The sequence below is a fragment of the Leptonotus elevatus genome, chromosome 5 (genome assembly GCF_054856555.1).
Source record: "Leptonotus elevatus isolate MCC_2025b chromosome 5, RoL_Lele_1.0, whole genome shotgun sequence".
Lineage (NCBI taxonomy): Eukaryota > Metazoa > Chordata > Actinopteri > Syngnathiformes > Syngnathidae > Leptonotus > Leptonotus elevatus.
Genome location: NC_141243.1, coordinates 3,781,744 through 3,805,936, shown reverse-complemented (window position 1 = coordinate 3,805,936; position 24,193 = coordinate 3,781,744). Strand labels below are relative to the sequence as shown.

Here is a 24,193-nt window from a genome sequence, read left to right as displayed (position 1 = left end):
TGTGTGCAAATTAATGCGGGAAAAAATATTTCAAAGTTTGTGTGGCATCAGGTGAAATCGGAAAAAGGGAAAATTGAAAATTTGATTTAAAAAAAAAAAGAAAGAAAAGTCACGGATGTTATTTGACGACCATTTAGGGCCGCCAGCCCTGGTTTGCCGTTTCGGCTCCTTTTGTCGGCGACTTGAAGCGTCGCCGCCATTCACGATACAAAAGAAGGCCATTTGGCTTTAATTCCAGGACGGGCTTTCCGAGCTTTTAAAAGCTCAACTTTCAGGAATCTTTCACTGAATCTTTTCTTCTGCTCAAATCCCCAGTGACACTGTGCACAACGGGATGTGTGTTTGTGTGCGTCGTCTTTGTGCGGGAGGGCAGCTTGCATGTCCGAACAGCGGCAGGTTGGGGACAGGGTGGAGCGGGAAATCGACACCATTGCAGCCTCGGAGGAGCGTGCTGGCTCGCCCGCCAACTGTCGGCCTCCTCTCGCCGCAGTTCGACTTTCCGAAAAATGCACCGGGTTTTGCCAACTGGTCATCTCATCACTCAGACAGCCCATCTTAAATCAACGCTTTGGTCCGGTGTCAAGTCACACGGATGCTTTTGATGCATTCTATCAATGATCTCGGATCTCTATCTGACAAATAACGAACCCTATTTTCTCAAATAGCTGCTGAAATAAAGGGGGTGAAAAGTAATTTCATTTGATAAATGAAGGCATTCTATTCTATTGAATTGACGTAATTATTGATCCTTGGGAAATTTTTAGACGTCCCCTTTAAATGCACAAGTTTCTCACCAGTGTATCCGGGCTTGCAGGCACACTCATAGCCGTTGATCTTGTCAATGCAGGTCCCGTAGTCACACGGGTTGCTCTTGCAGTCATCAATGTTGATTTCACAGTTGATTCCTGCCAGAGAAAAAGAACAAAACAAAACACATCCAGTCACCCCAAAGAAAAAAACAACAACTCCATTGATCTTCCTACCGGTGGTTCCCGTAGGGCAGTTGCAGGTGTACGCGTTTTCCCGGTCTTGGCAGACGCCGCCGTTTCTGCACGGCTGGCTGAGACACTCGTTGATGTTGGTCTCGCACAGCCGGCCCGTGTAACCCGGGTGGCAAAGGCAGCTGAAGGAGGCCAGGCCGTCCACGCATGAGCCGTAGTGGCATGGGTCCGAGTCGCACTCGTCCACGTCCGTTTCGCAGTGCCGCCCAGTGTAGCCTGTTTGATACAGTTGAATACCTTGACTCACACATTCATTCCTAGCTAGAGATAGATAGATAGATAGATAGATAGATAGATAGATAGATAGATAGATAGATAGATAGATAGATAGATAGATAGATAGATAGATAGATAGATAGATAGATAGATAGATAGATAGATAGATAGATAGATAGATATACCTTCGGTGCACTCGCAGGTGTACTTGTTGGGCCCGTCTGTGCACTTAGCGCCATTTTTGCACGGCGTGCTGGCACATTCGTCGATATCGATCTGGCAAAGGTGCCCGCTGAAGCCTGGGGGGGAAAAAAACAAGATGGTGTGGGGGTGTGAAGGAATGTGAGTGTGGAAACCAGCGGTTAGGTAAAGTGTGGTCCGCGGGCCAAGTACGGCCCCCTCTGTTCTTTAATCCGGCCCATTGAGCAAATTTACTAATAATATAATTACATTAATTGTAAATAAAGGAAAGTACAAATTTGATGACCCATAATTTTTTTATTAAGTTTGACTATTTGGTTAATCAAAATGCATTTAATTGTTTGTATTTTTTAAATAATAATAAATAATTAAATAATTTGTAAGTTGGTTTATTGTAAATTTAAAAAAAATACATATACATTTAATGTTTTATTAATTTATAATAAAAAATATACATTTTGAACATAATATAATTATAATTCATTTAATTAAATTTTAAAATTAACAGGTATGATTTTATATTAAATAAAACATTTGACATATTTAACCCTTACTTTTTATCTATGTTTCACAATCAAATATGACCGATGGACCCAAAAGTTTACACACGTATTCTCACCATAAACAAAACCACTTGGCTCCAAATCTGAAATCTGCATGTTGATTAACAACACCAAACACTATGAGGTCTCTATTTTCCCTTTCACTTCACTATTCAGCCCCGCTGAAGATTTGGGAGAAAGAGGGAACAAGTGAAAGTTGCCCCTGACCAAGAAAGCCCAGAGACAAAGGGGAGTCTGTCTCACACACTACCCAACCCCCAAAATAACTTTTCTATCACAATAACTTGAACCCCCTCCTCCACCACTCTTTCTAAAAAGAGCCAGCTTGACCCTTGACCTTGTGCTATTCAAGCTCCTTGTGATTCAAAATTCACCAGCAGGCGCTCTCTTTCTGTGCTATAGATGTTTCCTTTCCATCTCTTTTTGTCGCCTCTTTTGTCACATGATGGTACAATCCACAGACGAGTGTGAGTTTTTTATTAATGTGTTTTTAATAAAGAAAAATAACTAACAGCTGTTGCATTCTGTAGGCGTAAAAAGCAGGATCGAAGAGGATTTGACGTTCACTAATGTTCAGCAAAAATTAGGCTGAACTTAAATACATCCTGTTTTCATTCTTCTTTCAAATTTAAACCATGTCAAACTAAATAGTGTGCCATCAAGTGGTCCACAGTGGAATTACACCAAAAATAAATGGAAGGCAGAACAAAATTAAGTTATTAACTGTACAAAAAAATAACAGAACACAAATAGCGGCATCGCAAACCCGGAGGTGGGATTTCTGTATAGTGATTAGGAAATAAGAAATAATTAAATGATTACAAACACAGCCAATGTCTTAGGTAATCGTCGTACACCTGCTTGAAAACACTCAAGATGTAAACAGTAGAACAAAGTAGAAGAGGAGTGTGCATCAGGATAGCGGCGCAGACTGGACACATTTCAATGGCTCTCAGCGGGGTTTCCATGGCTATGGCGTGTACACAAATGAAAAGAGGGGACCATCGTCTTGGGTCTGAGGCGGAATTTACATTTTAAGCACGGCGGTTGAGAACCCTGCGCTCCCCCTTCTTCACGCCTCCCTTCCTGCTTCTGCAATAACGGTCCGTGCATCCTCCCGCCCAAAAACTTTCACTGCCACCACTTCCTCTGTAAGCCTCCATCCGTGCGTTGGCGCTTGATCACATCTAACGCTTTCTTTCTCTCTTTTTTTTTTTCCAACTGGAGAAATGCTGCTTCTCCCCCACCCAGGCTGCCTCTGATCCTTGCCGAAAAATAAAAGAATGAAAGTAAGGGTGTGTGTGTGTGTGTGTAAGGGGGGGGGATTATTTCCACCTCAATGAACGTGTTTGGCGAGTTTAAAGAAGCTTCCAATCCTCCTTATTTTCCTCTTTTACTTATTTGGTCTCTATTCCAGATTCAGAAGCTGCATTCTTTCACTGAACAAAACATTAAAACATCCCAATAGTGAAACTCTATAGTTGGGGTTTTCAAAGTGGGGTAATAAATTACGTGCACATTTACATAAGCATACCAGCGCACCAATAAAACAAACATACGGTAATCAACCAATTAATCCTCCCTACCTTAGTATTGGCACAATTAAAAGCTCTGATAAGATTGTGACATTATTTGCATGAATGAAGTCAGGGATTTTTTTCTCTCACAAGAACAAAAATCATATTACTGGAATAAAGTCCTATTTTTTCCAAGAGCAAAAGATTAAAAAAAATTCAGAGGAGACAGTAAACCCCCTTCCATTGAGAGGGTTACATTCCAAACCACCCCCACAATAAGTAAAATACGCAATATAGGAATACACGATTAAAATACTCCCTAAGCATGTTTTGAAAGCATTTGTGGCACTTAATTTTTTCAAGGTTTCAAACACACTTGTACAAATAGCATAAAAATATGGCAGTGAGAAAACGGTGTAACAGTGTGCTGTACCTCTGTGTTTAGAGTAAACAAATCCCTTTTTTTCTAAACTAACAAACGTATCATCTCACAATATACATCAGTAATCATGGCCAAAGATAAACAAAAATGAACCTGCAGCCGTCGCTTTGTGTAGTCCTAAAAAGCAGGATTCCAGCAGACAAAGGTCAACTAAAACTAAACTGTGCTGAAATACTTCCTGTTTTGTTCTTATTCTTTCAACTTTGCACCGACTCAAACTAAGTAAGTGTGTCCCTCTCTAGTGGTCAAAAGTGGAATTACAGTGAACCCAAGCAGAACAAAATAATATTCTTAAAGGATTTTCTTGACACTTTTATAACCTGACTATTATTGGGAATTGTTCATAATTCCCATCATCTTAATTTAGGCTCAGTTCCATCTGAAGAAAAAAATCAAACAAAAACAAAGCATGATTCACGACGACAACTTCATAAAAATTCTAATAGTCAAATTAAGGACATTTAGTCAGGTATGTCTTTCCTGTTATTGATTAAATTAAATGAAAATTACACTTTTTTTTTCTTTTAGCCGGCCCACATCTGTTTTAAGAAAAAAATTAATAAAGTTATGCCCAGCCATGCACTGCAGGAATTTCCAGGCCAAAGCAACCAGTGAGCTGAAACAAAATGAGCACGTCGACACACAATCAAGTCAGTTTTACATCAAGCCAGTCAGCCATCTAACTTAGTTAAAGGATAAAAGGAGGGGGACTTGTATAGAAAGTTGAAACTTCTCCAAGTTTTTCCCCCCATAGATTTTTCTCCTGCTCCTCCTCCTGCGTAGCTGCTTTGGTTCAAGCTAGCAGGGCTGGCGTAAGCCTGCCTCAGGGCTTGGGATTAGTGCGCGTCCACAGAGCTGTTTATGTCTACGTCGGGTGTGTTTGTCTTTGAGAGGGAGGGGAAAGAGAGCGAGAGAGAGAGAGATCGACCTCTACGCCCCCTGGCCCGGCGCGCCCATCGCCCACCCTATTTGCATGCCTCGCCCCCCGCACCCCTCCCCGGCCCGACCCGCTTCACCTCGGCGGCCTCACCTGTGGGGCATTGGCAGTGGAAGGCGTTGATCTTGTCGATACACTTGCCGCCGTTCACGCAGGGGCTGTGGGCGCACTCGTCCGTATCGATCTCGCAGAACTCCCCCTCGTAGCCTAGCCAATTAAGGAGGGAGGGGGTGTGGGGAGGGGGGGGGGGGGTGACACGTTAGACAGAAAGAGAGAAAGGCACATTCTGGGAAGCTTCTTCACGACGCCATGCCAGGTCGTTCAACTTTACGAGCGCAAGCCTAAATTATTCTTTAGTTTATTGGTTAGGTGATAAGATACAATAATGGACAAAAGCATTACAGGACAGGTGGCTTGGCTGCGTGTAATGTAATGTGGTATATGAAAATGGTTGAAAAACTGAGGAAAAATATTTTTACATTTATTTGTTTCAAGTTCAAGTTCAAATGTATTGGCGTCCCCGTAGGGCAATTTTTGTTGCAGCAAGCAGTATTGTATTTTTTTTTTTTTAATGATTTTAAAAACTTGTGTTCATAATTATGCTATATTCATTTTCATACATTTTATTTACTATTTGTTAAATGTATTAATCAAGAATGTTTTAATATTTTATTTGCATGCGTTTAGTATGTCTGTTCATGTCTGTATACCATTTTAATTTATTTCCATAAAAATGTATTCTGTATATTATGTTATACTATTTAATTTTTATGTACAGTTTTTATTATCATACTTTCTACTATTACTATCTAGTAAGTACTTGTTAGAATAAAATTATTGTATGTTTATAATTATATTTTAATTATTTTTATATATGTTTTGGACTATTTTATGTTACATTTTTATTTTTATATATTTTTTATTGTTTTATATTCATGAACTCATCATTAAATATATACACATTTTTATTAATTTATTCATTATTACAGTTTTATCGTATTTTCATTTTTATTGTATTCATTTTTGCTATCTACTTTTATGGTTTATTTTAATTTTTTTACTTTAATTACTCTTTATTACATTGAACAAATATTTTAAATGCTTATTGTTTATGTTGATGTTTAAAAACTCAGTAAACTTGCACTATTTGTATTTGTTCCGTATTTATGGTGATACATTTCTTATTTTATTGATTCATTATTTATTATGTACTGTATGTATGTATGTATTATCATACGTCCTACTATTACTATTTATTTAGTATTTACCGGCATTATATTTTAGAAATGTCTTTTTTTGGCAAGTTTATATTTGTTTATATACAATTTTATTATTTTCATTTATTTTATTATTTTTATTGATGCAATATTTATAGTGATGCATTAGAAAAAAAGTATTTTATTTTTTATTAAAAAAATACAATATATCTTCGCTCGGATTAAGTGTTAAGATTTAAACCAACCCCTGATTGATCAATGAATTGACTGATTAGTGAGTCCCAATACCTTCAGCCCATGTAGCAGAAGCAGTCATCAAAGACACAAACCTGGCATGCATATGCAGTGGAAGTCTCCGATCTGGTCCAGGCAGGTGGCCTCGTTCATGCACGGGTTGGACATGCACTCGTTGATGTCCAGCTCGCAGCGCGGCCCCACGTAGCCCCGCTGGCACTTGCACTGGAACGAGCCCTTGGTGTTGATGCACTTGCCCGCGTGCTCGCACGGGTTGGGACCTGGTGAGAGCAGCAAATTTGACACTTGATGGCTCTGCCGGCAATCCAGAAAAAAAAAAACATAATTGCATAACTGCAAGTATATTGAATTGAATTGGATTTCTTTAAAGGATTACTTAACAGGAAGTCAGACTCTTGCTCCACTCTAAGATTTAAAATCGGCGCTCAAAGGTGGTGTTGCCTGGAGGACCGTTGGCTTGCGAGTGGGGAGAGGGTTGGGTGTGGCCTGGCTATAATTGACAGCAGCAACTCACTAAGAAGCCGTTTAAGGAGGCGTGTACGAGAAGGAGCCGGTGGGTGGCGGGGGCGACTACGTCGTGCGGAACAAGTGACGTAGTACGCATTGTCTCGTGTAATGAGAGAACAAACAGCCAAATTGGCATATTTGTGAGAAAAAAAATCTGAAACTTGCCACAAATACATGTAGCTGTAGTCTAATGAGGATTCGTTGATGATTAATGGGACACTGTTTATAAAATGAAAAGGCAGGATGGAGAAGGATTCACTCTTAAATTAACCTTTACTTGTCATACATGGGAGCGACAACACTTCCTGATCAGCTGACTAAACACTAACCAATCAGAAGCATACTTTAGGTAAATGCAAGAGAATGGCGGAGAGCAGCAGATTCGACACATCAACTTAGATACTAGTCCAAAAAAACAACAATGTATCAATGTGTAAATAATAATTCTGGAAACATGAAAGAATAAGTAAATACGTATCTTAAATGCTTGATCCTCAGGGTGTGGACATTCGCAAAGCCAGGCATCTTTGTCGCAACATGGTTAACATCATATGGTTAATCTCTGCTAAAGCAATTTCTATCTCCATTTGAAAACCAGACCGAAAACTATTAGCCCAAACATCCGAGTAGTACGCTACGTGTATTTCTCGTAAGTTTCTGAGTATTTTTTCTTGCAAATCTGCCACTTTATAAACTCGCAAATTTGCCACTTTTTGAACTCGTAAATTTGTGACTTTATAAAGTGGCAAATTTGTGAGGTTTTTTTTTCGGCATATTGCCCCCACCCTCTAAAAAAATATATTTATACGTGGCCCTAATACACCGTCGTGGTACAGTGACCACCCGCCTCCGTTATTTGCTTTAAAAAAAAAAACACTTATTTCCTGTTTTTGTAATCAGGCTAAAGCCTTTTCTAATATAAAAGTATTGATTTGGTGCCATCTTGTTGCCAAGGCAGTATGATGAATCAAGGGGAGGAGCTCGGGAACAAATTTAAAAGTAAAGCAATTTGACGTCACAAATTTAGGCTGTAAATGTAGGTCAGTGCCTCTGATCGCGTTTAGGCCAGCAGAGAAAGTAAAACGTCTCTCTTTCAGTAATGGAGAGTTGCAGTTCACTTTGTTTTGTTTTTTTTACCCAGTGAGCACTCATCGACATCTTGATCACAGGAGGCCCCCAGGTAGCCCGGAGGGCAGGTGCACAGGTGATTCCCGCTGACGGGGTTGGTGTCGCAGTTGGAGCCCTTCTGACAAGGGTTGCTGATGCAGGCGTCGTTCAGCTGGCACAGCAGACCTGCAGACAAAAACACTCGTGGAAAAATCTATCCAGATGCAGTGTATTTAAATGATATGCATATTAAACAGCAGTGCATGTTTGTAAACTTGATCCTTAGCCCCTTTGCAGCCAGAGGTGGACTAAAATGGTTGTGTTTCTTTCGATGATATGACAGGTACCGTTACCGCCCTTATCTCAAGGTAGCAGGTACTCGTGAGGTATCCAAGACAAACCTGTGCGGCCGTGGGGACACTCGCAGAAGAAGGAGGCCACGCGGTCGTGGCAGGTGGAGCCGTGGAAGCAGGCGGCGCTGGCGCAGTCGTCGATGTTCTCGCCGCAGTCGTCGCCCGTCCAGCCGTTGACGCACACGCACTGGAAGCCGCCGTACGTGTTGTGGCACGTGCCGCCGTTTTGGCAGGCGTTGGGCATCAGCTGGCACTCGTCCACATCCTCCGTGCACAGTTGACCTGTCGGAAGGAACAAATGAGCTTGATGGAGGGTCTCAGTGACACACTGGGCATTTACGTTGATTCAATTGTTATAAATAAATACAAAACACATAAAAAAAGTATGGAATGCATGTGAAATATATATATATATTTTTTTATTTCTAATAAGCAACTGGTTAATAAATTGTTCTTAAAAATACAATTAAAATATAATAAAAAATTTACTTGCTGACATTTTGACCTAAAATTGGTCTGTTAAAATATATTTAGTAATTTATGCCATGAATTCATTGTTGTTGTCTTTTTTGGGTATATAACAAAATCCTGGTAAAATAAAAAAAAATACATATACAGTACCTATACATTAAAAAAAAAAATTAAATAATTGGTTGATAAATTATAATGAAGGAATTGTAAAAACAATATTTAAAAAATCTGCATGAAATATTGTATTGTAAAATAAACAATTTATTTGCTGCATTATATAATTTTGCCATTTTTCCATTAAATTGGTGAGAATATACATTAATTAATTTAACTCATTTAATAACTTTAATTGATTTATTGTAAATAATGAAATAAAAGGATAATATTAAAATAAACCACATTTAGCAAGTATCTATTTATTTTGTTAAATAATTGATTAATAAATGATAATTACGTTAATGGTAAATAATACAATAAAAAATGAGCAAGACCTGTTTCATTAATTATAACAAGATATTTGTTTGGCATTAATTTAGCCTTTTTTTCTCAAAAATTTCTTAAATATACATTATAATGTGACATTATCTGTTCATTGATTTAGAAAAAAAAAATTTTTTTTTGTCAAATTAACAATTTTAATGATTTAATTTATTAAATTATTGTTAAATTAAGAATTAAATAAAATATAAATAATGTAATAAAATCTTTATTTTTATTTTTTATTTTTTTTTACAAATGGCCTGGCCTGGCCTGTTGGTTAAAAAAAATCCAATCAAAACTGGCCCTTGAGCACAAAAGCCGAGCTCCAAACGGACTAACCTGTGAACTCGGGCTGACACTGGCAGTTGTAGGTGTTGACGCCGTCAACACAGGTGCCGCCGTTCTGGCACTCGTGACCCGGGCAGTCGTCAATGTTCTGGTTGCAGTTTTTCCCCGTGAAGCCTGCCAACAATCAAATGTGATTTTATTTTTCCGCACTTCAAATGAATGCACCTCAGACTGTTGTCAGTTATTCTTCTAATCTTCTGCTGGGGTATTCACGGTTAGTGCAGTTAATGTGGCCAACTGTTTCTTTCCTCCATCTGCGTGATTGAGGTCTGCGGCACCTTTGCCATACGCCGACATTCACTCTATAGTTAATGAGAATTTATGGAAATTAACTGGACTGAGACTGTAAAGCTAACCATTAATATGTTGCTTTATCATTATCAGTTCTCGCAAATCACTTTACTGTTAAATATATATTTTTAAAAACTTGCTTTAAAATACATTTTACAATGTGTGTTTGTGTTTAAAATACGTTTCAATGTATTTTCAGTATCTCAGAGGAATATTTGCAGTCTTAAACTATGAAACAAATGAGCATTTACCAAAGAAACCAACATAAGAGGTGCCAAGTGAATCAAAAGAAGCAGATTATTAGTTTAGCATCAAGAGTCAAAACAAGTCAAATTCCAATGAAGGTGTGTGTGTGAATGTGTGTTTGGAGGCGGCGAGCTGGCGGGGAGGCATCGTATGCCGCAGTCTGCCTGTGCTATGCAAAAGGATGTTGTCCCTGTGACCATTTCCTTTCTGATAAGCCCAGATGCCTTCCTGCTTTCGCCCTGTTCACACACTGAACCGCAGCAAAACACACACGTGCAAGCCAACAGCTGCAAATGACATCACCGCCGAGTCAATAGTTCCCCAATTATAATATTATATCATATTTTGTATTATTTTGTCATATTTTTGTACTTTCCATATATTTTGTACTTTTTTCAAATATTTTGTATTAGTCTGTGATGTTTGTATTTCAATTTTATTTTATTTTTTGTAATATTTAAAAGTTTTATTATATTTTGCCTTATGTAGTCTATTTCTCTAATATGTTCCTTTAAATGTAATATTTGATTAATTATTATTATTATTAATAATAATAATATAATTTCTATTAATTATAAATATTATTATTATTATTATTATTCATTATTATTTTATATTATTTGTGTATTTTTCAACAAACATTTTCTTATAAATGTATTTCATATGTTTGTACTTTAGGCCCAATTGCTTAATCTTAAAGTATATCTTAAAGTAAGAGCCTTGGAATTTGCCCCAAAATGTCTGCTTCAAGCCAAAATGGCCGAATTCCTGTGAATTTTTGATGCTTTGTGTTATGTTTGACATGTTCACCCGATTTCATGTCCATCGGTAAAAATGGTGTCTCGGGCCGATTAATCAGTCAGTCCCTATACGTCACACATACGAAGAGTTGCGCGCCATCCAAGTGTTGCTTTCTGAGGACAATATAAAACGACTTACTAACTCAAAACTGAAAATTCTGATTCGGCGTTGGTTTTCAATGGCCAATTTGAGTCAGCGCCAAGTCGTGCACAGCCCTAGTATTTAGTGGCGTTCCTACCTGGCACACAGGTGCATTCGTAGCTGGTGTCGCCCTTCTGGACGCAGGTGCCTCCGTTTTGGCACGGCGACGGGCTGCAGGGCAGGTAGCGGCTCTCGCAGTGCTCGCCGGCGTACTCGGCCGGGCAGCGGCAGTGGTAGCCGCCGACCACGTTGACGCACGAGCCGCCGTTTTTGCACGGCGGCGGGCTGGCGTCGCACTCGTTGACATCTTGCTTGCAGGTCTTCCCCGAGAAGAAAGGCGTGCAGGCGCAGATGGGGTGCGACTCAATGGCTGAGCATCGGCCGTCGTTGGCGCACGGATTGGACGCGCAGGGGTCGGAGTGTTGGCACTGGGGACCTAAGAACACAGATAGAACTGCTTATCAAATGTCCTCAAATCCCTCAGATAAGACGCCATTTTGTATCAGCTACTGCGTGCATCATCCACTTTAGGATTAGGTGTTTACTAATAAACTGTGAAAAAATGTAAGATGGTATGTATAAGGGCCTGATTGATATGGATTTTTTTTTAGGCTGATACAAATTCCAATATTTGGCAGAGTAAAATTCCAATATCCAATAAATAACTCAGCCGATTAATACAAAAAAAAGAAAGAAAGAAAGAAAACTTCTTGATTGGTAAACAAACAACATGATATGAATTACAAACAGAACATGCTTCTTTTACATTATATTAAGCTTTAATATGTTTTTACTTCATTTTATTTAAAAAAAATCATGCAGTAGTTTAAAAAAAAAAGTCAAAATATTTGTTCAAATAGCTCGTACGGGCTAATTAAATCAGTCAGGCACTTTTGTGTATTATTTTTGTCCTAACATTTAATAGTTTCGTTTTATTTCCCTAATGATTTAGCATTTTTATATATAATATTTTGTATTGCTCTCCTGTATATGCTCCTATTTGAAAATGTTCTAATAAATGTGTAATCTGACAAAATATGTATTTTTTGGCTAATATTTGTTAAATTCTTGAATTATTGTTAACATTTTGTAGTATATAAAAATATAATACAAAATACTTTTTCATCTAATATTTGCAGATTTTTGGGTCTAATTCTGTTTTTGTTTAAAAAATTTTTTGTCTAATATTCATTTATTTCATCTAGTATTTGTGTGGTTTTGTCTAATATTAATGTAATATCCTTTCAATTTTTATTTTTTTCTGTCTAATATTTGTGTAATTTTCAACAAATTAAAAAAGAGTTTGTGAAATATTTGTGTATTGAATTTTTTTTTTTTTTTGTAGTTTGTATGTATTCTTTAATAAAAATATATTTTTTATTTTATATTTTTAAATTTAATAATTTTCATCTAATATTAATATACAGCAGTGCCTCTTATTTTACTAATAGTTTTGGCTATTATATTGTATTTTCTAATATTAAAAACATTTACATCTAACATTTTTATTAATTTTTGGCTGATAGCTTCGTATTTCTTCATCCAATATATTTGCATTGGATAAATTGTTGTTTATTATGTACCAAAGCAAAACTCCACGCATTTGTTTTTTAGCATGATGTGACGTTTTCATGACCTTTCAGCTCTCACCAACTTTAGACAACGCCTCACTTTGCAAATGAACTTTTTAATACAAAATAGCGGCAATGAAGTAGTTTTTTTTTTTTAAATATACATGTTTATAGAATTTCCTGTTACCTGACCATCCGGGTGGGCAGCGACACTTGTATGCCTGCGGGCCATCCAGCTGGCAGGTGCCCCCGTTGCGGCACGGCGCGTCGAAGCAGGCGTTGCCGACGAGCGTCTGGCAGTGGCGATCGGTGAAGCCCGGCTTGCAGGCGCAGCTGAAGTCCACCGTGTTGGTCTTGGTCAGCACGCTGCACGTGGCGCCGTTCAGGCAAACTCCGGGGGTGCACGGGTCACGAAACTGACACTCGCTTCCGGCGTATCCATGGCCGCACCTGAGGGGAATAATATCATTCAATTAAATGTTTTGTTTCTTTTTTTTTTTTTTTTAATCAAACAGTTTGTGCTGTAAGCCTTTAAAAGTGTAAATATTCAATAATAGGTTTCATGTGGTACACAATTGCTCAAGTATCATTTCCGTATCGAGGTACTATTTGTATAAGTCCAAATGTTGGTATTGTGATAATATCACAACCACATTCATATATTTTTTCATGTGAGGAAGAAAGTACATCTTGTTCCACTATCTTCCCGACATTGTATTATCACTTTGCTGTGGTGAGACAATGTAAGATGTCTGTGGTTGGCGTGGTAACAGTCGCCTGATCATGTGTGTAAACCTCGCCTGAGGAGAAATACGCAGACAGTTATTAGACACAGCCTTCAGGTTGTTTCAAAACCGTCTTCTTGCATGTGACTTTTCATTCGAAGAATCTCAAAGTGCTCTGATTTGCTATAAACGTCTTAGGTCAAGTCATGAAAGTCGGTTTCCAACCACAATGCAAACACATCAGTGGCTTTATCACTTCATAGTTTCATGTTTCATTTAGCAATTATATGTAAAAATTGACTGCACTTCATAAGCACTCAAATAAATAAATAAATAAATAAATAAATGAATGAATGAATGAATAAATAAATACATACATAAATAAATTTAATTTTTTTTTAAAGCCAAACAAAAAATTGAAGCAGACAAAAAAGAAATGGAGCCTTTGCAATTTGAAAAATATTCAGCCCTCGACACTACTTTAAGTTGTATTAGGGTCAAACTTCTGTGCTCATAAATCAGCTCACAGGGCAATATCCTTTACCCGATTGGGCTCATGTCCCTTGAAAACGGTGCTTTTACAACAAGGCAACACATCCATACGAAAAACGGGGCTCTAAATGGGAGCTCCTTGTTTCCGTCATCGCCCTCTGAGAACAATGTGCTGCTCGGCAGTAAAACGCAGAGGAGAACAAAACTTGTGTGATGTTTCTCACAGGTCGCGTCTGCGTCGTAAAAACGCCGGCCAATAGGTTCCCACATAGCGGGAGAAAAGCATACTTTCGAAATGACAATGAGTGGAGCTAAGGGGCGTCCCCAGAGGATACACAACAATGAGGCTAACTCAAAAAGCATACCTACACAGCCTTTTTTTTTTTTTTTTTGCAACATACTCTCCATTTATTTAAAGTAAAATAGAGTTTCACACAACTTCTGGCAGTTTATGGGTATATATATATATTTATATTTATATTTATATTTATATATATATATATATATATATATATATATATATATATATATATATATATATATATATATAAGTGGAATGACTAGAGTATGAATTGAATGTGTTATATTTATATATATATATATATATATATATATATATATATATATATATATATATATATATATATATATATATATATAAGTGGAATGACAAGAGTATGAATTTAATGTGTTCCATAAAGGCTCCAATTGTCCTTCCCACTACCACATCAAATACCTGACCACAGACAGACAGTCTATGAGCCCTGAAAGGGATGCCAGCTCCTACATCCCAAAACATTCCCAGGGGGTCCAATGTGTGTGTGGGGGCCGAGCGGCGGACCCCTCTTTTAGGCACAGACGGCTGTTTAGACAGTGGCCCTCTCGGGGGATTACCCAGCCTTGGGATTGTGGCAAGAATAAGAAAACATCACATGCTAGGCTGCCCGCTGCGTAAACACTGCACTGAGTGAACAGTGGCGTGCCAATCAAAGCTACCATTTGGTTTGTCCAAACACATTGTTCAAGCGTTCCATTTTTGCCATGAGTGTGCGCTCTGACAAGAACGAGGCAGTCAACAGCCTTGAATCTCGACACTAAAAGAGATGCTAGAGGTAAGTCAAAAATCAACAACAAGGCTAACACTGATCAGAATATGTGGTGGGCAGAGAAAGGCACAAAAATCCGATACTTTAATGCTAACATAATATATAACACAAGGCAGATGTATTTATATAGTCCATTTCATAAACATTAAGTAACAAAATATGCTTTACATCATTGAAAATGCAACATTTCAAAGCATTTAAAGGCATCTAAAAGCAAAGCAAATAAATAAATAGTAGCTTACTAAGCATCATATGCCATTTGTATGCAGCATAACAGCTAAATGTTGCTTTACCATGTTTGCTTTAAGCTGTGGGCTCCACAGAATTAATTGACAGAGGTGGCAAACCCAGGTCCAGAAAGTAAAAAACCCTGCTACAGTTTGGCTTTAGCCATTGATGCTAGCTAGCTAAAGCTCCCTAGCAGGTAAACGAGCACCATGGTACTATATCTAAAGAACAATTGCTTAAAAGTATGCAATTAGTGGAGGGCCATGAAAGAAGAAACGCGATATACAGTAGCTAGAGTTCACTATACGTCTCATTGTGTCTTTTTTTTTTTGTATTTCTTAAACCTGTTGAGCCACAAATTCTTGCACATTAACAGCTTCTCCCAGTAGAGATAGCGTGAGTGTGTTTGGAGTGAGAGGGGGGGGCGGGTAAAGGGAAGAGGTGGGGGTCCTTTTTTAGGGCACAGCGGTTGTGAGGCGCCGCACGAGCTCGCTGGAAAAAAAGGCAGCAGGGAGCAGGTGCGCATGTTAATGAGGAAGACGGCAGCTGCTGCCCCGGCACATTGAAAACCTGCCTCACCACCACCGCCACTTCTCATATTCCCACCACTCGCCCTGCCTGTGACACCCCCATTCCAACACTTGCCCCCAAGTAAGGACCAAAGTTAGTGTAGTGAACGAAAACGAGAAAAATAACTAAAACAAAAATGGGGGGGGGGGGGGGGAATAATTCACAAATGTGTGCTGTTGTTGTTTTTTAAAGGTAACTAAGTGAAACTACATTTTACGTTTATAAAAATAACTACAACAAACTATAACTATAGCAAAATTAGGTTTTCATCAATTAATTTAATACGTTCCTGGATTTATTCATAGGGATGTAATGATTTGGATATTGTTAAAAGTTCATACTAAAAACAACAACACAATATTGTGCTTTTGTACATAACAGCAATGCACATAAACAAACTATAGGTTGAGACTCTATACAATCTCTAATAAGACTTAATATTGAGGCACTTACTTGCTCATGCACGCACACATTGAGTTCCTCCACATATTGATTCGATTCACAAGCACATTACAATTCCCCTTCGTCTGACGATTAGTGTGGATTTGAAACATAGAAAGGCCAAAACATGCCTTGTGAAAATTAAACTGCACTAAAAAACTAACCACCAGAGGGTGCTAGAACTGACTCAACTTGACATTTTTAACAGATGCCCTGCTTTTAATATCGTGACATGACGACAACGATATTGTGGTAGTTTTAATATCGCGATATCATGATATTGCCCTTATCGTCCCTATTTATTTAAAAAACATTTTTTATCAGTATTACTGTAAGGCCATACAGAAGAAAGGTTGAAGAGGTGTTTGGGAATTGTACTTTACTCAATTACAAAATACTGTGTGACCTTTTTTCATCTTGTACTACACAAATACACTCTATGTATTTAAAAAACTAAAAACTAAAACTAATGCTAAAATTAATAAAAACTTAACTCAAATAAACCATTTAAAAATGCAAACTAAAAAACAGCTCTATAAATTATTTAAAACCGGCTGAATTTAAAAGTGAAACCAAAATAAAAACTAACAATAATGAAAAAAAGTAATTACGTACAGACGGAATGGGACAAACAAAAACAAATATGAAGCTTGTCTCGCAATCGAGATGTATCACTTGATGCCAAATCCAAGTCTAGAACGTAAAAACGCTTCCACAGTTTGGCTTTAGCGCATTTACCTGCCGTTTGAGCAGAAGCATCTGCGGCTAAAGCCAAAGTGTGGCAGGGTTTTTACTTTCTGGAGCGGGATTTGCAACCTCTGCTTTCTTAACACCAATTTCTATTTTGACAGGGCTTTGGCGGCATCTTGTAGTATTTTAGGGCATTTCAGATAGAGCAGGGAAAAGCAAACAGCTGAAATTGTAACTAAAGAATCGCACATATGTGGCGGATTGCTGTAGTCCACGGAACACATAAAACTTCAGTAGAGGTTCGCTGCCTGCCTGCCCCTAAAAAAAAAATGCAAAAAAACTGCCAAACTGCCCAACGCCTCACGTCGAAACCTCAAAGACAAACAGATAGCGTCGTCGCACGTGGACACACTATCCAAACACACCGTCTAGTCCTAAGTCAACTTGCGGCGCACACTCAGTGAAGAATGCTAACAGTTTGCTCTTTAACTTGGCGAGGGCCCGTCAAATGCACGCTCGGCACAAAGTCGCTTTTCAAAAGGCGCTAAGTTGGTAAGAGTTCAGGCTTAATACAATACAACAAAGAGTCTGATGTTACTCACTAGGCCACACTCCGTAAAGGCACACATTAGACAAATATTGTACTTTTTGATATATATATATATATATATTTTTTTTTTATTGATTCTCATAAGAATCGCGATTCTCATTTTGTACGATTCAGAATCGATTTTAAATGTCCCCAAATCGTTTTTATTTAAATCATTTTATACTGTCTTGCCTTTGTCTGTGTGTGCCTTTATTGGGAGCGCTGTTCATGTTGTACTTGGTTTGGCCACTGAGGGGCAGTGGTCTAATGCACTGTTAAATTGTAGCCACATTAGAGATTAGAAGGAAAAAAATCACGATCAAGTTGTTCCAATAAAAGTTATTTTCCTGGAGTGAGGAGCCGTTCTTTTGCATTAGCGAGTCAGACTGCAGTAGATCATTACAATTCCTTGCACATCTATAGATTGAAGCAAAAATCAGTGTCAATCAAATCATTTTGAATCAAAAATCGTTCTTAATCGAAAATTGATCCTGAATCGAATCGCAGACCCAAAAATCTGAATCGACTCGAGAGACATTCAAAGATTCCCACCCCTAAAAAAAAGTTTTAAAATAAATAAATAAATGAAACAGGGTGAGACAAAAAGACAGTCAACGGCTCTTTTATGGAGTCAAAACAAATAGTGAGAGGCAGCTGCTTCAACAAGAAGAATCTCAGCAGCAGGTAAAACTGTGCCGCAGGAAAGGTAAATAAAGACGACGTGAAAAAGGAGGAGCACAAATCAGAAGCTGAGCAAATATCAGGTGTTGGGCGAGCTATCGTATAACCGTGGCCGGATTATCACGTCTGTAAGGCCGATACTGTTATTCTCGTCTCCGGTTATTGTTCCTTGCTCTTCAATGGTTGCCGCTGTAGTCCTTGGCAACAGGTCGGCAGCACTTAGGGGGACCCGGGCGGCGGCTCGAGCTCTGTAGCAGATGCTGGGCTGACATTTGACCCAACTCAAAAAAGGGGGCTTCCCCCGTCAGTGATGGCCCAATCTGCCATCTGGGTCACACAATATACAAAATATAGATGACATGTGTACTGTACACTCATAAAGGGGCACACAGATTTGGCATCTGGACGAGCCTGATGCTGTACCCCCCTTTTTAAGGAGCTTAGTTGAATAGCATTTATTTACTTATTGACCCATGGAGATCCCTGTGGGAGATATTATTGGTGTCAGGTTCTGGATTGACATCATTTGGAATAATCCCCTTTAGGGACACTTCATTAAAGGGTATTCATTTTAGCCAACAAAGAAACGAAACAAACTAAACATAAGACAAAGAGAATTACACCTGCATACATAGATAGCTAGATAGCTAGCTAGCTAGATAGCTAGCTAGATAGATAGATAGATAGATAGATAGATAGCTAGCTAGATAGATAGATAGATAGATAGATAGCTAGCTAGCTAGCTAGCTAGCTAGCTAGCTAGATAGATAGATAGATAGATAGATAGATAGATAGATAGATAGATAGATAGATAGATAGATAGATAGATAGATAGATAGATAGATAGATAGATAGATAGATAGATAGATAGATAGATAGATAGATAGATAGATAGATAGATAGATCTGTTAAAAGCATTGCTTGAAGGCAAGTCGCCTCTACTCTCGTTGTTCCTTCAAAGTCCCCGTCGGCGGCCATCATGAGAAATGGCGGTCATCACTCCATAACTAGTTATTTCTTGTGAACTTGAACACTCAAACAACACACACACACTCGCACACACCACCCCCCTCGGCAAAACAGATGACAAGGGGAGCTTGACTGCTTCTTCTTCGCCTCCCCTTTCATCTATCCTTCTTTTCCTGAGCAGCCGAATTGTACAGGAAGCTGACCACATCTGGAGGTCTTCATTACAGAGACCCTCTTAATTTGGGAGCGTTACAGACGCAAGGAAAACAGTAGTAATGACTGCAACAGAGGCTGGGAACTACGTAAGGGGCTTTTGGGGTAGTCTAGAGGTGGAATAGCAGCGCTCCAGGATAATCACATCGTGCTGTACATCAGGAGTGCCAAAGTAGTTTTCATCAAGGACCACATCGTTGTTATGGTTATGGTGTTTGGATCCTAGGTCTACCCATGGTAGTTCTCTTCAGTTGTAATTGGGATTATGGAAGGGAAAAAGTTCTCCCCTGAGAGGGATTCCTGGACCCCAAAAGTTTGATATCTCCTTAGAGACATTCGGATACATGAACACGGGATTCAAGGGACAAACATAGTCACGTCGGTGTGAGCACACCTGGTAGCGTCAGCCAGTTTGTGTCTGAAGCAAAACCTCGAGTCGTCACGTCCTTCGTCCTTCCAACCCGCAGACAGGTGGTCTTTGCGAGGAAGGCAAAAACCAACCGACCGTCACGACTCCCAGGACGCCGTCCAGGATTTTTCTTGGCAACCGAAGAACATAAATCCTCCATGTTCAGGCTCCTGTCTACATCAAAACTCTCCCCGCAGGGAATCCAACATGGCAGTAGCTATGTAAAAAAAAAAAAAAAAAAAAAAAAGGAGTCTGTGTGTGTTTTCCCATTGTGTGATCATATGATGAGATATGACACCTTTTCTTCCCTTGAGTTACTTGAGACCATTTCCTGACTCTCAATGGAGGTGTGTGTGTCAATATGGGGGTTGGGGGGGGGGGGGGGGGGTTATAGTCAGACTCATCTGACCACAGCAAACAGAGGTGCCATTGAAGAGTCGGCAGAACTGGAAAGACAAGGGCTTACTTTCATTGAAGTGGTGGGATATTGTAGCATTCGCTGCACATACCGGCACGGAATTAATGTTATCGAAGAACATCCCTCTGGCACGTGGACGCACACACTTGTTAGTGTTGTGTTGTAATATACCATAAATAATACGCCGACTCAGAAGACATCATGCACCTTTTCTTCGGGGCTGGTTGGAATCCCCAAAAACTTGACAGTAAACCGGGCCTTCAGCTAACTTATTCTGTCAGCGCCAGCGCAGATACGAAGGGGAGGCGGTATTTACGGCATAAACGCGTCGGGTCAAAAGCGAGCGTCTTTTGAGCTATGTGGCAAAACGGCTGGAAATTCTTTCACAAATGATTTCGAAACAAACTATGCTCTTAGGATTGAAATGGGGAAGTTCTGTTGCGAGTTCTGTGAGCGGGTCGAGCTCGGGTGTTAGGCGGGGCAGAGGGAAGCTAGCAGTTTGCTAACAGTAACTATGCAAAGAGTTATGTAATGTCTTCGACAACTTTGAGTTTTTTTCCCGCCCTTTTTTGGGCTTCAGGAGCTTTGCTGAAATGATGATGAAATATCCACCTGGGGGGGGGGGGGGGGTAAAGCCCATCCCTCCTTTACTAACATAAGAACTGGGCATAAGACTAGCAAAAAGAAGCAGCACGAGGGACGTCAGGAAGCTGAGGATTCGCAAAATTAGCAACATTTCTGCTCAACAAGTAGTTCAAGTTCATCAATTCTTTTGTATTTTTAACTTATTTACATTCCATAAAATACAACTTCAAACCAATAACGTTTAGTGTTATAGTAACACTATTACGAATAAGTCATGATACCAGCGTAGCAGCTGTGGCTAACTTAACAACGGCTTGTTTGCAGTGCTAATGCTAGCTTTGAATTGCTAGCGCAAAGAAGACAATCTATTGCACTTTCCTAAAGAGAAAAGATTTATTTCCCGACTGTACTGATTGTGAAGCCAAGCATGTCATTAAATTATAAGTAGATACAGAATCCAGATTTTAAGTGTACTGTTGCATGCTTACTGACATGACATCAATAAAGAAGTTATTTGAGTTTTCACATCATCATACAGGGTTTTGACGTTACGATGCTTTCTGGGTGGCATAAAAATATCTGGTCAGGAAAAACGAGACCACACGCTTAGTAAGCGCAGTGTTTATGTATTTAAGTGTTTTTCATACAAATATTTGCTGTAATTGTGATACTGCGTTAGCACAGGATAATGATTGGAACTGAGGACCCCAATATACCATTTTGTGCAAAACACTTCCTTCTTCTTCCTCCGATAAAATCCAGGTTGATGTTTCCAAAATAGCCAAATCAAAGCCGGTTACATACCGTCGTAAACACACCCACACTAATCTTAGCAAGTCCGCCAAAATCCCTTTTGAAATGGCAAACCTCGAGTGAGGGCCTCATGCCCCATCTTCATGTTTAACTGGAGAAGTCTGAGAAGGAGGACACTGTAGAGGCACAATGATGGCTTTGTGGCCCCCAAAGAGAAGATGGGGAAGGCAGGGGGGGGGGGGGGGGGCGTGTGGGGTGCAGGACGGGGAGGGGAGCCTGGGGACTGAAAGGGGTGAATAACACAACCAGACCAAATTGAGCTGTGGCAGGAGGCCAAAGATGGCTGCCTGGTTTTTGCTGTACAGGAATAGCGAGTGAACCAATCTGTCTACCATTTCAGTAAAAAGAAGAAAAAATATAAATATATATCGGCTATTTTATTTTCTTCTGTAAAATCTTACTCTGTTTGCATGTGTTAAAGTAGCAGTTGCTTAGAGGGTTTGGAATTACCGTAATCTTCGCGCTAATTTCCATGAGCCTGTCAAGAGAATTCCGCATCATAAATTATAATAATAAAATAAATAAATTATAATAATATAATATAATAAGCTAACGTAAACTCGGTGGACAAACTTCTACGATTTGGTCCAAGCGGCTGGACAGTCACACAAGTGGCCAAAGGGCCAAAGGGCCACTATTAATGTAGAACCTTGAATGGGCAAAAAATTAAAAACTGCACTTTTGGAATGATCCCTTAATGTGAAGGCACTTCACTGCAGACAGACTGCATAACTTTGGAAACCCCTCTGCCATCTGTCCAGTGGGAGTAAGAGAGACTGAGGGCCACTTAGGGACAAAATAAAGAGAGAGAGGGAGAGAGAGAGAGAGAGAGAGAGAGAGAGAGAGAGAGAGAGAGAGAGAGAGAGAGAGAGAGAGAGAGAGAGAGAGAGAGAGAGAGAGAGAGAGAGAGAGAGAGAGAGAGAGAGAGAGAGAGAGAGCGAGGTCTGTGTCTAGAAGGACAGGGTCCGATGGTCTGGCTTCTCTGGGAAGCCTCACCCAGATTAGTCACACAGAATTAATCGCTGCCGAGAACAATGGCCGCCGGGCTTCTGGAGACCCCAGCTGTCGCTTGGTGAAAGAAAAGCGCAAACGAGATTTAGGGCCGCCGCGGTTAGACCGCAGAGGGGGCTCGCTCGCGCGCGGGACCCTCCGTCGACCAATCGATGACTCAACTTGGACACGCGCTCCGCATTTCTTACACGCTGGCTTTTTGCACTCACTTGCACTGTCCGTTGCCATCTGGAGTGGCCTCACACCTCCCCTGGTTCAAACACGACTCCGTGAGCATGGAGCATCTCAGGCCTGCCAAAGAAAAGTTTTCATTCATAACAATAATACACCTGCGCTTGTTCTGAAAGGACAGTTTGGACAAAATAATGGCCTTTTATGTGCAAAAAATGTCAAGTGTAGGTTTGATTTGCTGTCACAGAGGTTTGATGGGGGGGGGGGGGGTTGGGGGGCTCTATAGGTCAGAGGTTCTCAAACTGGGATATGTTTTATTAAACCAAACATACTAAACATTTTATTCTTCCTTAACTTCACTTTGGGACAGTTTAAAGCTGATATGGCAGTGACATAATAGGACAGAAATCTGACATCCCTGCAAGAATGAAATGAGTCATTTTTCTAAGAAGAAAAAAAAAAGAATATTATTTCAAGAATATAACGTAGTGAAAGTTTAACTTTAATGCCACAATATTACGACTTAATTTTGGACAAGCATGGCTTTATTGTTGTAAGGTATCAACTTTCTGTTCTTGTAGGGATTACAACTTGTTTCTTGAAAAAAGTCTTTACTTCACAATCAAAGATAAAGAGACACAAATCTATTTGAAACTTTTTCCAAATAAAACATGTACAAAGAGGTATTAAAATTAGCACAAATATTTTTAAATAAGAAAAATGTTCAACAAAAATATTTCACATTTAGAAAATAATGTACTTTTAAAATAAAATATTTGTTATTGTAAATTTCATTTAAAAATATGACTTAATTCTCTTAACATTACATTTTTCATATAAAAAAACCAACTCTGCAGTCTTTTTAAATCTAAAAATGCATTAACACTGAAAATAAATTTTGCAAAATATTTTCGAAAAATATTCAATAAAAATATTTGAAATAAAGAAATTCTCCAAAAAGAAAATATTTGATCTTATGAAGATTGCAGTTTATTTCTTGAAAAAATAATAACTTATTTTCTATTATGTTCCAAAAGTTTAAGAACCCCTGTCTTATAGGCACCCGTCCCTTCAGTATCAGGTTTAATATAAGTGTTACATATTAGTATAGAGTTTAAACTAATATGACACCTTGGTCACTCAACCAGGGTTCACCAATTCCGGTCCTCGAGGATCGGAATCCTGCAGCTTTTAGATGTTTCCGCCCACGAGCACACCTGATTCATATAATCAGCTGATCAGCATGCCTGATAACTCTCCTGATCTTTAGTATCAGGTGTGTTGGTAGGCGGAAACATCTAAAACCTGCAGGACTCCGGACCTCGAGGACCGGAATTGGTGAACCCTGCTTATAGACCAAGATGTCAAACTCTTATGTGGCCCGTGAAAGCAAATCAAGAGCGTCAACTTTGTACCA

General features: G+C 39.2%; 1 protein-coding gene across 2 annotated transcripts in view; it reads right to left on the bottom strand.

The window, feature by feature from the left end:
- The window catches only part of notch1b (notch receptor 1b), a 49,766-nt gene that overhangs the window by 24,610 nt on the left and 963 nt on the right, over positions 1-24,193 (bottom strand). For both annotated transcript variants that reach the window (XM_086075938.1, XM_086075937.1), the window contains exons 2-12: positions 22,815-22,896; positions 12,853-13,115; positions 11,192-11,530; positions 9,607-9,729; positions 8,365-8,598; positions 7,994-8,149; positions 6,424-6,609; positions 4,971-5,084; positions 1,403-1,516; positions 984-1,217; positions 795-905 (exon numbers count right to left, since the gene is read on the bottom strand). In XM_086075938.1, the coding sequence (XP_085932064.1) occupies positions 795-905; positions 984-1,217; positions 1,403-1,516; positions 4,971-5,084; positions 6,424-6,609; positions 7,994-8,149; positions 8,365-8,598; positions 9,607-9,729; positions 11,192-11,530; positions 12,853-13,115; positions 22,815-22,896 (1,956 nt within the window). The remainder of the gene's footprint in view (positions 1-794; positions 906-983; positions 1,218-1,402; positions 1,517-4,970; positions 5,085-6,423; positions 6,610-7,993; positions 8,150-8,364; positions 8,599-9,606; positions 9,730-11,191; positions 11,531-12,852; positions 13,116-22,814; positions 22,897-24,193) is intronic.